This window comes from Xenopus laevis, chromosome 3L (genome assembly GCF_017654675.1).
Source record: "Xenopus laevis strain J_2021 chromosome 3L, Xenopus_laevis_v10.1, whole genome shotgun sequence".
Taxonomy (NCBI): domain Eukaryota; kingdom Metazoa; phylum Chordata; class Amphibia; order Anura; family Pipidae; genus Xenopus; species Xenopus laevis.
Window position 1 is genome coordinate 134,350,057 of NC_054375.1, and position 16,237 is coordinate 134,366,293.

Here is a 16,237-nt window from a genome sequence, read left to right on the forward strand (position 1 = left end):
CAATCAAATATTAGCCATTTGTTTCAATGGGAAAAGTTAAAACTGTCGCCGCTCTTAGATTGTTTATGGGAGGGTCCTCAAACTTGGCACAGTTGGTCACTGGAGGACCGGGATCAAAATCTGGAAAAGTGGGTGGAGCCAAAAACAACCAATCAGATTTCTTTGATGATTTCAATGGGAAAAATTAAAATTGCTGCCATTTGCACATTATTGCTGTCATGGACCTCGAATATCACAAATATGGTCACTGGGTGTTTGCACTTCAAAGTTAGGAAAAGTGGGTGGAGCCACCAACAACCAATCAAATGTCATTCATTGATTTTCAAGAGAAAAACATAAAACTGCTGCCATTTTTACAGGTTTAATGTCATGATTCCGAAACCTTAAAGTGTTAGTCACTTGGTGACTCTGGTTCAGAATTAGGAAAAAAAGGGGGCGGGGCAACAACAGCCAATCGGACTTCAGCCATTGACCTTAATGAAAAACGCCAAATTGCTGCTATTATTATGGCGTCCATGCCAAGTGTCCCAAACTCAGCACAATTACTCACTGGGTGACTGTGGTCAAAATTTAGGAAAAGTGGGCGGAGCCAATAACAGCCAATCAGATTTTACCTATTGACTTCAATGTAAAAGTTTCAAATACTACCATTCTCACAGTTTTAAAGCCAGAGGCCCCAAACTTGGTACAGACCATGACTGGGTGACTGGGGTTAAAATTCGGAAAACTGGGTGGAGCTTAAAACAGCCAATCAAATGTTACCTATTGCTAATCAATGTCAAGATATAAGTTGCTGCCATTCTTTCACAGTTAATGGCAGGGACATCAAACTTGGCACAGTCGGTCACAGGGGGACTGGGATTCAAATTTTAAAAGTGGGTGGAGCCAAAAACAGCCAATCAGGTTTTTTGGATTGATTTTAATGGAACAATTTGATCTGCTTCAATTTTCACCGTTTTAAACCAGATTCTACCAACTTTGTGTACTCTCTATGCACCAGGGGCGACTGGCCCCAACACCTCTTGCGTTTCAAAGCCAACATCTTGTGGTTTCTTCAGAAACGACACCATCTAGTCCCAATTGATCTTGTGCCTCACACAGAGCCTCACACAGATTTTGTGTGTGTGTGTCTGTGTGTTTGTGTCTGTGTGTGTGTCTGTCTGTGTGTGTGTCTGTCTGTTTGTGTGTCTGTGTGTGTGTGTCTATAAATAAGTCTGAATACATTTGATACAAAAAGACACACTTGAACTGCTATTTCTTTTTATAAAAAAATATATAAATTGACATTGACTATAAACTAATAATGTATATGTTCTTTCTCATTCAGAAACCACAGGACAAACTTGAACCTGAAGAAATCCAAGTGGACCTTAAAGAAGTTTGTAGCATATAGAATACAATTCTCTGTATTCCCCACACTGTCTTTCTTTGCATAGTACATATTTACTTACCATACTGAGCCAATCCTTATAGATTATATAGATAATGAGTCTTTAATGTGCATGTGGCAGTTTTGACTTTCCCTTTTGTCTCCCACAAATGCCACATGTGTCATAGCCCTGATCCCTAGCTCTTCGTTTTCATGCTATCATTTTCTAACACTGTTTTTTTTTTCTCTTAAGCCTTCAGAAAATGTCACCGATGCTGTCTGCCAGGTATGTAGAAAACACTGATTTCAACTATTTATTTTGCAACCTTGTATTAGCTGCTTTATAAAATATTCTATTTAGCAGCCCCCCTCCCCGTACAACTAATTGGGCTTAAACTATGTTTTATTCTTTCTTTGCCACCAGCAACCTCAGAAATCTGTGGACATCAATGTTCAGGTAAGCATAAAAGAAGGGGCACTTGGCCCAAGTACCTCTGTTATAATGATACTTTGGTTTGTCTCAGCCAATCAATTTGTGCCCCCCCCATTATACAATATAATTATTCATGTGAGAGGAAAGATCAGGGAACTGTGACACACTCTGATATATTAGGGCACTTAATAAAGTGATTAGGGCTCCCTGGATCATCCACCCTTATTACTTTCCATCCACTGTCCTGACAGTTTGCTGCCATGCGACTAGGGGACATATTTTTTAAAGATCAACTCTAAAAAAACAACACACACACACACACACATAGGGGGTTATTTACTAAACTCAAAATGCAAAAATCCCGAAAAATTTGTGATTTTTTTCTATAAAATCGGAATTTTAAAAAATGTATTAAACCCAGAGGATGTAAAAGTCCAGATTAGAAAATCCAGCATCTTTTTTCCAGCTGGGTTTTTGTGCAATACCCCAAAGTTTTCGGGCAAAAAAGCATAAGAAATTAGAGTGTATTTTATAAATCGGAGTTTTCGGGTGAAAAATCCGAAAAAAATCGCGAAGATCAGATTTTTTTCCCGCAAAGCAAATTTTCGGTTAAATGTAATAATAAATAACAGTGTGTGTGTGTGTGTGTGTGTGTGTGACCTGTTATCCAGAATGCTCAGGACCCGGGGTTTTATGGATAATGGATCTTTCAGAAATTTTGATCTTCATACCTAGTCTACTAGAAATGTAAACATATATAAAGCCAATAGACTGATTTTGCTTCCAGTAAGGATTAATTATCTATTACTTTGGATCAAGTACAAGGTAATGTTTTATTATTACAGAGAAAAAGGAAATCAGTTTTTAAAAATTTGGATTATTTGGATAAAATAGTGCCTGTGGGAGACGGACTTCCTGTAATTCTGAGCTTTCCTAATAATGGATCCCATACCAGTATATATATATATATATATATATATATATATATATATATATATATATATATATATATCTATATATATATATATATTTGTATACATATACAGATCCGTTGGGATCTGTTATCTGGAAACTTTTTATCCAGAAAGCTCTGAATTATGGAAAAGCCGTTTCCCATCGACTCCATTTTAACCAAATAATCAAAATGTTTAAAAATGATTTCCTTTTTCTCTGTAATAATAAAACAGTACATTGTAAGTGATCCAAACTAAGATAGAATTAAGCCTTATTGGAGGCCAAATCAGACTATTGTGTTTATTTAATGTTTACATGAATTTCTAGTAGACTTAAGGTATGAAGAATCTATTATCCAAAAAAACTCCAGGTCCACAGCATCCTGGATAACAGATCGAATACCTGTATAGATATCTATATATATTTGTTCCCAATAAAATTAAACACATTTCAGACAGTACCAGGGGATTATGGGCCTGGTAATATCTGGAACTGTAGAATTTACTTTGCATTTTGGGAAGTTCTCATTCCTGTATTTTTCTCCTCTCAGCAGAAGGAGCAGAAGGAGCAGAGCAAAGAAGAACCACTAGAAACTCAACCTGGTGAAGTTAGTGGCAACACAGAAACAGATAAGAAACCTAATGGTAGGCAAATATTTATCAATATCCAAGCGGAATAGGCAAGTGTTGTACTGCCAGAAGGGTTATCACTTCTAGTTCTTCTTATTCAGCTAGAAATGTAAACGGGCATGATTGATTGGTTGCTATCTGTTACTAGCCATGGATCCAATTGGTGTCTGACTTTTTCTACACCATGACCCACTTTTAACATTAAAGTCCAATACTACGTTGTTATTAGTGGAAGAACGTGTCCCTATAACCACTACTTTTTCTGTATACAATGTACCACTTCTGCAGTTTTACAGGGCTGCTAATTTTCCAGATCTAATTATTTCAGGCCACAAACAGGGTCCAATTCAAATAATCCAGGTCCAATGATTCCGACACTGTTTGTAGGCCACCTCATCACCAAGTTATGAAGACTTGATATCTATCCTGTGTATCCTCCAACACTACATGCAGTTTGGTGAGATTTTAAAGAACTGGGCCTTGTAGTATCTTGGATTGTACATTTATCTGATTTTATTGAGAATTTCTCCATTCCTAGGCAAGTTGTCATTGGTCTTCATTTTTTCTTCTTTATGGTTTTCAAGTTACTTAACTTTAAGTTTATGGCTCTCCAATATGAAGTTGAAACTGATATATAGTTGCAAGGGTTCTCTTTACCCAAGCAACCAGAAAATGGGTTAAATAAGAGGCCAGTAGGAGAGAGCATGAAGAGAAACAAGTGATCCAGTATTTTACTAACAATAAAATCCAGCCTCAGAATGAATGCGCTTTTCTGGTTGCTGACCCTAAAAACAGATAGAGGCAGAATAGAAAGATGAATAATGAAAATGTAGACCAATTTTAATCGGCCTCCAAATATCAATGTCTTTGTCAGGCTGATCAACAATATGACAAGCTATCCCTTTAAATGGATAAACCTATTGCAACTTGCAGTAACCAAACTATTCCCTTTTGCACACTCGCAGATTCACCTTTAGGGAAAAATTGTTTTTCTGCCATACGGAAAGTTATACACCATAGGAGAGAACGTGCAGAATGCCGGAGGCGCTTCAAAGCTCAACTTGAAGCTGCAATTGAGGTAAGTTATGTTCTTGCACCAGGGATTCTTTTATCCAATGCTATGACTTTAAGGGCAGAGACACACGTGAAGAGTCGGGGACACCCGGCGAAAATGAAGTGTTCCGAGTGCCATCCCGCCAGCGATTTCGATTCTAGCCGGCAGGAAGGCAGTTCGGGGAGATTAATCTCCCGAAGAAGAGGCGATTTGTCGCCAAGCAACTAATCTCCCAGAATCTTCACGTGTGTCTCTGCCCTTAGTATAATAGTATAACAATAAAAACATGGAGTCAGTTTTGGTGCCTGAGGCACAGGGAGAGGAGATGACTTCCCCAATGTTACAATCACTTGACATAGAAACCCAAGCATTATTGAGTCAGTGATATATTACAGCTATTAAGTCTTTGTTGTACTACATGTCCCACTATAATAATGTGAGTCAAATAATACTGGAAGTAGCCACTAATTTGGATTTACATCCTGCTCTGCATCAGGTAGGGTTTCTGTAGATCACCAGAGAACACCCAAACATCTATTAAAAGTATCAGAGACCTCATTTCACTAAGATCTCCTGGTCAGTGGGAATGTAACACTAGTTAGAAACAAGTGAAGCTATACAAGCAATTAATTCTGTAAACAACCGTTATTACAACATTTCTTATTTTTTTATTTACCTCCCAGAAGAAGAACATATTCTGGCTTCAATATAACAATCCTGACCTCCATAGAGGCCTGCTGAGAAGAGGATGGATGGAGAAGAATTCCCTCACCTTTAGTAAGTTTGCTTAGGGAATACAAATCTTTTTCTGATAAATGTTCAACTGAAGCCCAGGACTTTTTATTAGTACCTGCCCTGGGGTTTTATGATCACAAGGTTTATGATGTAGACTTGGATACAAGTCCTGGAATAGGCGCAATTGGTATGAAAGTGCATCCAGATTTATCTTTCAGTGACAGTGTCTCAGCTGAAAGATTCTCATGTAAACATGTCCATAAGCCAAAAGGCATTGTATCTGCCTCTGTAATATTAAATCTCTAGGGAAGAACCAAGTCTTTGTAGTTCACATAAGAGATGGCCCTTCTCATGCCCTTTATGGCCTTCGGTTCAATGGAGTTCAACAACATCAATGGTCTTTTTATAATGGTCTTTTTATATATTTCATTTACAAATTATTTTTTTTATTATTACCATGATTATAATTCTTAGAAAAAACTGCAACACTGTAGCACACTGAAGTAGAATTAAACTGAGGGGGTGGTTGGCTCAGAGCAATAAGGGGGTTATTTATCAAAATCTGAATGCTAAAATCAGGAAACCTGAATTTTCAACGATTTATTATACCCCAATGCTGCAAAAAGCCAGTATCCAAAAATCCACCATCTGAGACCTGTCAAGGTCCTGTATAAGTCAGTGAGAGAGGCGCCTATCTCAATTTGAAGTTATTGTGGTTTGTGCTGGGTCTAGCCCGTAAATCCGAATTTTTCATGGTTTTCGCCTGAAAATGCAAAAAATTTGAACAATTTGGGAAATAGCCTCAAAAATTCTAGCAATTCTGGAAAAAGCTTTTCCCACTATCCAATTAAATTGAGTTTTTTTACTTATAAGTAGGGATGCACCGAATCCAGGATTTGGTTCGGGATTCGGCCAAGATTGTGCCTTTTTGAGCAGGATTCGGACTCGGAATCCTTCATCCTGGCCAAACTGAATCAGAATCCTAATTTGCATATGCAAATCAGAGGTGGGGAAGGAAATCTCTGGACTTTTTGTCACAAAACAAGGAAGTAAAAAATGTTTTCTCCTTCCCACCCCTAATTTGCATATGCAAATTCGGATTCGGTTTGGTATTCAGCCGAATCTTTCACGAAGGATTCGGGGGTTCGGCTGAATCTAAAATAGTGGATTTGGTGCATCCCTAATTATAAATAATCTAAAATTGGGCATTGGAGTTTGGTCATGGGTTTTTGAATAGAATAGGAGATAAATTTGGATTTTAGTAAATAATCCCCTATAAGACAATCTTTCAGGCCCTTCTGAGCAGTTCAATCGCCTTCAACAAATGTGTTCCCCAGGCAGGTTGAGGTGCTATTTCTACAGTCACCTGACAGCACAAAAGGTGGTTTGGTTACATAGTTGAGTACTCCATTCTTGAGCATTAATTAAACATTTTTTGTCATTTAAGTAAATAGTATGATATTCCCTATGTACCTGGGATATATGATCATTACCTGGGGTTAGTAGAACCTTTTTGAGCAATTTACTAAACTGTTGTAATGATACTGACACAATATTTTTTCCTTAACAGATGCTGGTTCCTCCGACACTACGTTTCTTGATGAAAGCGGGACCTATAAACATGAGGTAAATCCATATCTGTAAATTAGTCCACTTAAGTGAACAATTGCCAAAGCACGGCTAGTGCTTGCCATTATCATAATATTGCCATTGCTCAACCCACAATAGAAGTGCACAATTAAGTTGTATTTGTCGCTTCCCATATCTAAATATATTTCTTTATATGGACTTTAAAGCCTCCCTTATGTTCCTGAGTTCTATGTACTGGTCCATTAAAGTGCATGATGTCACTGGTAGAGAAAGGCCAGACACATTTAAAGCTACAGAACTTGCACATTTCAGCGTATGGTAGCAGCATAATTAGACATTACCCTGCCAGTTCTTATTGCCATGGGGTAGTGGAAATAATATAATGCACCAAAATGTTAACATTCCCTACCATATTTTAGTGCCTTCTATAAATGACAACGTGTATATTTTATGTTTCAGTTGAAGGTTTGGTACAACGTACAACCCAACCTCATCTGGGGATTACGATCCTTGGTAAAGACTTCTCTGAATAAGGACCAGATGATCAATAATTTCAAAGAAACACGATCCTTCACAACCAAGGTGAGACGACTTCTAAAATTACTGACAATGACCCATAGCAACCAACCAGATCTTTCATTTCCATTTGGCCTCTGATTTATTATAGGCCCTGCTATTTAAACTGTATTCATGTCCAAATAAACCCGTATTGACCCTCTATAAACCACTGTTGTATGACAACTTATAGCAGAGCCGTTAGCATCTGCCAGTTTCCAGATAGCCGGTCTAAGCCTGCCTCAATATATGATTTGAACTTAAAGGGGTGGTTTACCTTAAAGTTATCTTTTGGTATGTTATAATGTCTAATTTTTAAATTGGTCTTCATTATATATTTTAATAGTTTTGGATTATTTGCCACCGTCTTCTGACTCTTTCCAGCTTTCAAATGTGGGTCACTGACCCCATCTAAAAAACAAATGCTTTGTAAGGCTGCACATTCATTGCTTTTTATTACCGTATATACCAGAGTATAAGCTGAGTTTTTCAGCATCCAAAATGTGCTGAAAAAGTCTACCTCGGCTTATACTCGGGTCAGCGGTACCCGACCCGAGTAGCTGAGATTGCAGTCACTTTTAATCATTCCTATACCAACAGTTCACTTGGGGAGAGACTGCAATATCCCACAATGCCCTCTGTTGGTTATATGAAAGAATAACAGTGCACCCTCTGTTGGTTATATGAAAGAATAACAGTGACTGCAATATCACACAGCGCCATCTGTTGGTTATATGGAAGAATAACAGTGCACCCTCTGTTGGTTATATGAAAGAATAACAGTGACTGCAATATCACACAGCACCCTCTGTTGGTTATATGAAAGAATAACAGTGACTGCAATATCACACAGCGCCATCTGTTGGTTGTATGAAAGATTAACAGTGACTGCAATATCACACAGCGCCCTCTGTTGGTTATATGAAAGAATAACAGTGACTGCAATATCACACAGCGCCCTCTGTTGGTTATACGAAAGATTAACAGTGATGGCAATATCACACAGCGCCCTCTGTTGGTTATACGAAAGATTAACAGTGATGGCAATATCAAACAGCGCCCTCTGTTGGTTATATGAAGGATTAACAGTGATGGCAATATCACACAGCACCCTCTGCACATGGTAGTGGGACAGTGGAACAATGCACACAGTAATCCGTTTGGCAATTCTCTGTCACCATCAACTTTGCAAAGAAGTCCGGTTGATCGCTGGGGGGGTCGCTTTGGCAGAATGTGCGCTGCTGGGAGACAGGGCTGTAGTTGTGTCTAGGCTTATACTAGAGTCAATAAGTTTTCCCAGTTTTCGTAGGTAAAATTAGGTACCTCGGCTTATACTCGGGTCGGCTTATACTCGAGTATATACGGTACTCATCTTTCTATTCAAGCCCTCTCCTTTTCATATTCCAGTCTCATATTTAATTCAGTGCAAGGTTGCAAGGGTAATTTGGACCCTAGCAACCAAGCAACATGGTACACCAGGATTGGACTGGGCTGGCAGGACACTGGGAAAAAAACCCGGTAGGCCTGGGCTCTTTTGGGACCCGCCAGCCCAGACTCGCTCCCTGCACTGCCATTGCTTACCTCCCTCCCTGACCCCGGACGCATAACGCAAGAATAGGTATGCAAGCACTTTTGGGGGGAAGCTTGAGTTACGGCCAAGATTGGGCAGGAGAGCGGGCTCTGTGGCTGGGGGAGCCGGGTACCCCCTAGTCCAACGCTGTACACAGGAACCCAGTTAGCATGCTAGGGCAAGACTAGTCAGAATCACACCCAAACACTGCTGTAAACAAGGCCCGGTGGGAATGTAAAGTCAGAAATGTAGCAATCAGTGTTTAAACAGTGTTGTTAAACTGTAATTCCTATAATTTTACTGGTAGCCTTTAAGTCTTGTTCCAACTACACACATACACATATACAGGGCCGGAATTACATAGCGAGCGCCCCTAGGCCCACTGCTGTATGTCACTCCGTCCCCTCCCCTTTATTTGTGCAAAATTTCATCATTGGGACTGGAGCAATGGGGATTGGCGCACAGGAAATTAAAAAATCATTGTATCTCCAGCGCATCTCCAGTGTTTTTGAACCAATATGGGTGTGGTTGGGCAACATGCCTCCCCTTAAAATCCTGCCGCCCTAGGCCCGGGCCTTGGTGGCCTTTCCACAAATCCAGGCCTGCACATATATATATATATATATATATATATATATATATATATATATATATATATATATATATATATATATATATATTATATTTATTTATTTTCTATAATTGTACATACACATTTAATACATTACAAATGTTTAACTAAATATCACCTCTATGTGCTAGATTGGTCTGTGCAAGAGTTTAAGTGAACTGCATTGGTATGCTGACGAGGATCCACACACATTCTTCCCTCGATGCTACTACCTAGTAGATGAAGCGGACAGGCAAGCATTCACTGGTAAGAGTGCCTAGAATTGCATGGCATTACATTCCGGGGATATGATCATGTTACCTGTAAAATCTGGGCTTTTTTTTATACACGTTGTAACCAAATAGGGTTGCCACCTGTTTGCTTTTGACCCGGACAGCCCAGTTTTTGGAAGGACTGCCAGGGTTATAAATTAGGAAAACCGGGATTACCTGAGATTGATGTGGCAATCTGGCAATCGCCGATTGTCACGTTATAGCCCCATCCCGAATGTCACTGGCCCGACCCTTGAACATCCTTGTCCTGCCCTTGCCACGTCATTGTCCCACCCCTCAATGTCATCAGCCCACCCCCACCCAGAATTAGTGGCAGCAAAAGGTGGCAACCCTATAACCAGAGCATTGTTTGACGCCAAGGTTATTTGTATATGTTGCATTTTATATGTAATAATCATCATGGTGCGGCTTCCAAATGTACTTATACACCAATCAGAAATAACTGCATGTTTTATAGGGATGCACTGAATCCAGGATTCGTCCTTTTACAGCAGGATTCGGATTCGGCTGAATCCTTCTGCTCAGCCTAAATGAATCAGAATCCTAATTTGCATATGCAAATTAGGGGCGGGAGGGAATTTGCATGACTTTTTGTCACAAAACAAGGAAGTAATAAATCTTTCCCCTTCCCATCCCTAATTTGCATATGCAAATTAGGATTTGGATTTGGTTTGGTATTCGCCCGAATCTTTTATGAATGATATGGGGCTTAGGGCAAATCCAAAATAGTGGATTTGGTGCATCCCTAATGTTTTATATGGCTTAAGGCAGCAGGACACTGCTTCTAACAGAGAACCCCAACCTGACCTAGTCCCATTCCCTTGGTGCAGGTGCAAACATCACCCATATTGTTGCCACCTTTTGCTGCCGTTAACTCCAGTCAGGGGGCGGGCCTAACTTGGAAAACCGGGCAGGCAGTTTTGACTTGGGCAACCCTTCCAAAACCCGGGCTATAGAATATTCTAACCTTAAACTTGCCTTTATTTAGATGACTTCAGGATGACTGCTGCCCGTAATATCCTTAAATGGGTTTTAAGAAACAATGGGAAGACTTTACAAGGTGAAGATGTTATTCCCAGCCAAAGAGAAAAGGAAGAAAACACTGCTATGTGTCGGTCAGGTAAGGGAAAAGCAGCGCCTCTGGGTAATAACTTCGGCTGCATCGATCACAGGACTTTGCAGTTACTTTTAGGATTTATACAAGGCTCCAACATTATAGTCCCTATCATAGTACAGTAACACCTTGAACATTTTATACTGTAAAAAAGTGATGTGAGATGGGCATCCCCTAGTTTTCCCCAATTTGCATTTATTCAGAGAATTGGTACTAAGTTACTTAGCCTCAGCTTCCACCCACATGCACTTACACACTGCTGATTATATTTGAATAGTTATGAGATACATTATTTGTAATTAAGCCTTATTGGAAGCAAAATTGGCCAATTGGGTTTATTTGATGTTCACATGATTTTCTAGGGGATGTTCACCTTTTAATGAACTTTTAGTATGATGTAGAGAGCAATATTCTGAGACAATTTGCAATTGGTTTTCATTTTTTTATTATTTTGGGTTTTTCAGTTATTTAGCTTTCTATCCAGCAGCTCTCCAGTTTGCAATTTCAGCAAAATGGTTGCTAGGGTCCAAATTACTCTACCAACCATGCATTGATTTGAATAAGAGACTGGGATATGAATAGGAAAGATGAGTAGCAATAACAAAATTTTTGTAGCTTTACAGAGTATTTGTTTTTCAGATGGGGTTATTGACCCCCATTTGAAAGCTGGAAAGAGTCAGGAGAAAAAGGCAAATATTTACAAAACAATAAAAAATAAATAATGAAGACCAATTGAAAATTGCTTAGAATTGACAAGTTAACTTAAAGGTGCACCACCCTTTTAATGTATGAAGTTCCAAATCATGGAAAGATCAGTTATCAGGTCCCAAGCATTCTTGATAACAGGTCCCATACCTGTACAGTAAAACCATGTCCATTTCACACTGCAAGATTAGACTTTAAGGAAAAGCAATAAGGTTCTCCAACCACCTCCATTGTTTGTTCCCACTTCTTATTGTTGCCTTCCTCTTATATTGTTTTCTGCAGTTGCTAACAGGAGAGATCATGGCGATGCTGTGACGGTTACAGAAGATGTTATAGAAGCAGCCCTTCTGGCTTGTAAAATGCATCTGGATATCTTGGAAAATAAAGATATCGACAATGACTTGGAGCCCGTATCTGCCGCAGTGGCTGCAAATTGGGAAACATTCCTATGCAGCTACTACCAGATTATTCAGTAAGTAATGTCACATGAAATCATTTGTGGAAGTTTAAATTTAGATAGAAATTGTCTTCATTGTAGGAAAATAATAACAGTGAACACACCATATATATGTCTTATATTCTTTAGAAGAGGTATCTAAAACCAGTAAGGTGTGATACAAAACTACAAGTTCCTTGCTGCTCTGCAGAATTTAATTAACGGACAATCTAGATGCAATGTAGCTTATTAAGTCTGATATAGATCATGCAGAAGAAAGATTTGTTGTAGATAATAGATCTATTGTTACCCATTATAATACTATCCATAAATAATGTACTCTAATAGTATGACCAGTAGTAGAATTATAACTCCTTCTCTACTCCTTGTTGTTACAGTCACGGCGCACACATACAGAATTCTGAGAAGTATGTGGAACACTGCCGCAGTGTTTTACGTAAGCTGGAGCCAGTGACCCCACAACTGGATATCGACGGAGAAAGAAACATCTGGATCATAAAACCAGGCGCTAAAGCTAGAGGACAAGGTAAAAGGGATCTGCAAAATAGGGACTTCTGTGATATGTAGGGGGAAAAATTTGGTGGGCACCAATTTGTTATGCTCCCAACAATCATCCAGAACACTAACCTACTCACTGGGTATTGGTACATATATGATGGACCATTGGACCCTGTCCTTGATTCAGCCCACTCTATATTTTTTATACATAGGAGGCTGAAGCAGGAAATAGTGCAAGGACATATAGAGTAACAGTCATCTCTATATACATAGCCATACACAGGGTGATAAAAGCTGCCGACAGACTAAGTTGTCAATTTATTGGCCCATATATGGGGCCCTCCGATGCAGTCCTGTGATTTATATCTGGCCAAAAATCGGGCAGATGTCTATTGGGCAGGCCTAAAATTCCCATCGGAATTAGGACCTCATCGGTTTGTTGATGCAGTCCTTAATCCCACTGGCTGCATTCCTGGCTGTGTGATCCAGTCATTGGGCCCTAGGGCCCCCGATTGGATCAGCCTGATATCGCCCACTCAAGGTAGACATACTGTGCAAGATCTGCTCTTTTGGCAACCTCTGCAAACGAGCAGATCTGCCAATGTACGACCCATACAAGGTTGAAGGATATCTCCATTAAAAATTAAGAGGAGATTTCAGGAGCATCCATGAGGGTCGCCATCTCATTGTGTAAAACTGGGCACATAATAAACAAACATCCTTCAAGAGAATATGTATAAATGAGTTCCTAATTAGCCATTCGGGATGCAGGATCAATATGGGTCTGGTGTTTAAGAAGTGAAGTGGTAACCTTAGTTGTTGCTGGGATTTCATAAATTACAAAATGGGGTACTGGAGCCTTTAGGCGACTGAAACATTGATTTATACAAATATTAATTTTTGCTTTACGTCTTATTACAGATATACATTGCAATGATTGTTTGGAAGACATACTTGATCTAGTGGAAAACAATCCAGCACTTACCATGAATATGCTATGGGTAGCACAGAAGTACATAGAGAGGCCACTTCTTGTACATGGAACCAAAGTCGATCTCCGTCAGCATTTCTTGATAACGGACTGGAACCCATTAACCATCTGGTTCTATAAGGACAGTTTCCTCCGTTTCTCGACAAGGCGCTTCACACTGGAGAGTTTAGATACGTAAGTAGATGGTGCAATATCTTGCATTCTGTTTATTTTTTATGTAAGGATGATGAGTGTATGTTAATACGATCTGGGTGATTTTTAGTCCCTAAGCATGTCACACACTGTCCCATCTTACAGCCCTTTGGGAATACCATGTTTTCCTTAACAAATACATTGTAAAAACTTTATCATAAAATGCTTTGGATAAATGTGACATTTAGGGCTTTAGGGACTTTAATAAGGATAATATTGTGGTTTAATCCATGGTGTGTGTATGGCATGCTAATGGCTCTGTAAAGGCAGATGTAGTGGTTACAGATTGTTCTTAATATGTCGGTCAATGGGTATTTGTTTTGATAGAAACCATTACCAATTAGCTTGGGCTGAATGAAGCTGTTTGAGGATCCTTAGAAATTGCAACTGGATATAAACCTGACACCATTATTGTTTTTTCTTCTTCCAGCTCTATCCATTTGTGTAACAACTCAGTACAACGGAACTTATCGATTGCACGTAATTGTCACCCCGATGTGCCAGGAGACAAGATGTGGCACAGTGACAGATTCAAGGAGTACCTTCGTACAATTGGAAAAGAGCATGTCTGGGATTCAGTCATTATACCAGGGATGAAAAAAGCTCTCATTCACGCTATGCAGGTTTCCCAGGGTCAATCAGATTACAGAAAAAACAGCTTTGATATTTTTGGTGCTGATTTTATGTTTGGAGAAGACTTCCAGCCCTGGCTACTCGAGATCAATCTGAAACCTGATTTATTTAAATACACTGCAGCGATGGAGAAGCTTGTTCCATTCATGTATGAGGACCTGCTCCGTGTGTTGATTGACCACAAGAATGACCCTAACTGTGACGTGGGAGCATTTGAACTGATATATAAAAAGGTAAGTGCAATAACTATCTGTGCGAAGATTATTGCATCTCCAACACATATACAGTGATAGACACAACTCATAAGGGAGAAATATCAAGGCACTAGCTATAACTATTAGTTATAAAGCTCAGCTCATAACTAAGCAATGCTTCATCTTTAATTGTCTGCTTATATGTCTAATGTTTTTGGGTGGCTTGGATTTCAACATCTTTATCCTGTACTGCCATCTAAAACCTGCCAAAGTGCTGTTTAGCCTATGGGGGACCTCCTAGAACCTATTTGGAGTCAAATGGTGGACTTTGAAAAATCTAAGTTTTTTTTTAAATACTTAGAAACAAATTCGATTGAATACGATCTGACTTGATTGGAACAATCGAATACAATCTAATACAGCCTATTCACCAGCAGAAAAAAAATCGATTTTATTTATTTATTTATTTTAAATAGATTTCAGTTGGTCTTTTTTTATTCAAATTTTCGAAGTTATGGGAGTTCAAAAAAACTCACATTAGTTCGAAATTCGACCCTGGAAAATCTGCCCCTAAGGTTACAGATATATTTAAAACTAATGAGTTCCAACAGTATCCAGAACAAATAAATATTCAGCTATACATCCATTTAAATTCAGCAAAGGCAACATGTCAGTCTCTTAGGTACCAGATTAATATTGTAAGTAATACAGCACAGGATATAATTAATAGATCTGTATGACAATAATAAGACCCTGTGGCAAATGCAGTCCATGTAGGGCCATTAAAAACTCTTTGTTGAGTACTGTATCTTTAAGGTTGGGAGATGCCACTTTTCATACAGAATGTAAATGTTTCATTAAATGCTATTGGATTTCTATATTTTAATTCTAAAATGTTTCTGATTGTATACATTCTAGGAAGAAATCGCAAAACCTAAACATACCAGAAAAAGCCTGCTAGTGAAAGGATGCTCAATTAAAAAGCCTGCGGGATAGACAAACCTTTCAGGACTGATTCTCACAGCTAGAAGATGCCTCCCCTGCATTCCCACCGGCTAAAACAGGGGTGTCCAAACTACGGCCCGCGGGCCAAATGCGGCCGCGATCCATTTTTAATTGGCCCGGCGCAAATTGCAAAAATATATACAGAATATGGCCCGCACATGAAACCTGACTGTAGATTAGAAGAGGCAGATTAACACGGAAGATAATGGTCGGCCCTGTATTGGATGAAGGGGAGGTGGGTAGGACACTCCTTAATGCGTGTCCCTTGGCCCCATTATCCAATCAAACAAGGGTCGGCATTCCTCAGCTAATTAGTTAATTTAGGTCTCCATAGCCCAGCCCCTGGCTATTACTCTCGCCTCAGTGGTGACGTTCCGCTCCGCTCACTACGGAACTTTAGGTATTATGGTTCTTGTCGCACTCCTAAAGCGCTTTCAGTTCTTCGCACAGCTGTTGCCATGTCGGTGTTTTGCACTAGTATCTTGCGGTAAAGAATAGACCGGCGGCACATAGGGACGGGGAAATACAGCGGGGAGCCGTGATCGCTGGTGATTGGGGTATTCTCTCAGGAAGCTATTCTAGATTGCGAGAATGGGGAGATATCGGTTCTATCTTAGCCTAGCTCAATAGAGAGAACTTGCTCTATTGCACGACAG

The 16,237-nt window shown here is 39.4% G+C and overlaps 1 protein-coding gene across 1 annotated transcript; it reads left to right on the top strand.

Annotated features, from left to right (window-relative positions):
* The first annotated feature begins 1,303 nt into the window (after positions 1-1,303).
* LOC121401250 (tubulin monoglycylase TTLL3-like) lies at positions 1,304-15,572 on the top strand. Its single transcript, XM_041585587.1, has 15 exons — positions 1,304-1,378; positions 1,623-1,655; positions 1,794-1,826; positions 3,307-3,400; positions 4,351-4,463; positions 5,123-5,216; positions 6,745-6,800; positions 7,224-7,346; positions 9,652-9,766; positions 10,781-10,912; positions 11,894-12,083; positions 12,446-12,594; positions 13,488-13,731; positions 14,180-14,615; positions 15,495-15,572. Exons 1-15 carry the CDS (start codon positions 1,304-1,306, stop codon positions 15,570-15,572), a joined length of 1,965 nt encoding a protein of 654 aa, XP_041441521.1.
* Positions 15,573-16,237: the final 665 nt, after the last annotated feature.

Coding starts and splice junctions, on each gene's coding strand:
- LOC121401250 (XM_041585587.1), top strand. CDS start 1,304: ATGTATATGTTCTTTCTCATTCAGAAACCACAGGACAAACTTGAACCT. Junction 6,801..7,223: donor GCGGGACCTATAAACATGAG/GTAAATCCATAT, acceptor TTTATGTTTCAG/TTGAAGGTTTGGTACAACGT. Junction 10,913..11,893: donor CACTGCTATGTGTCGGTCAG/GTAAGGGAAAAG, acceptor TGTTTTCTGCAG/TTGCTAACAGGAGAGATCAT.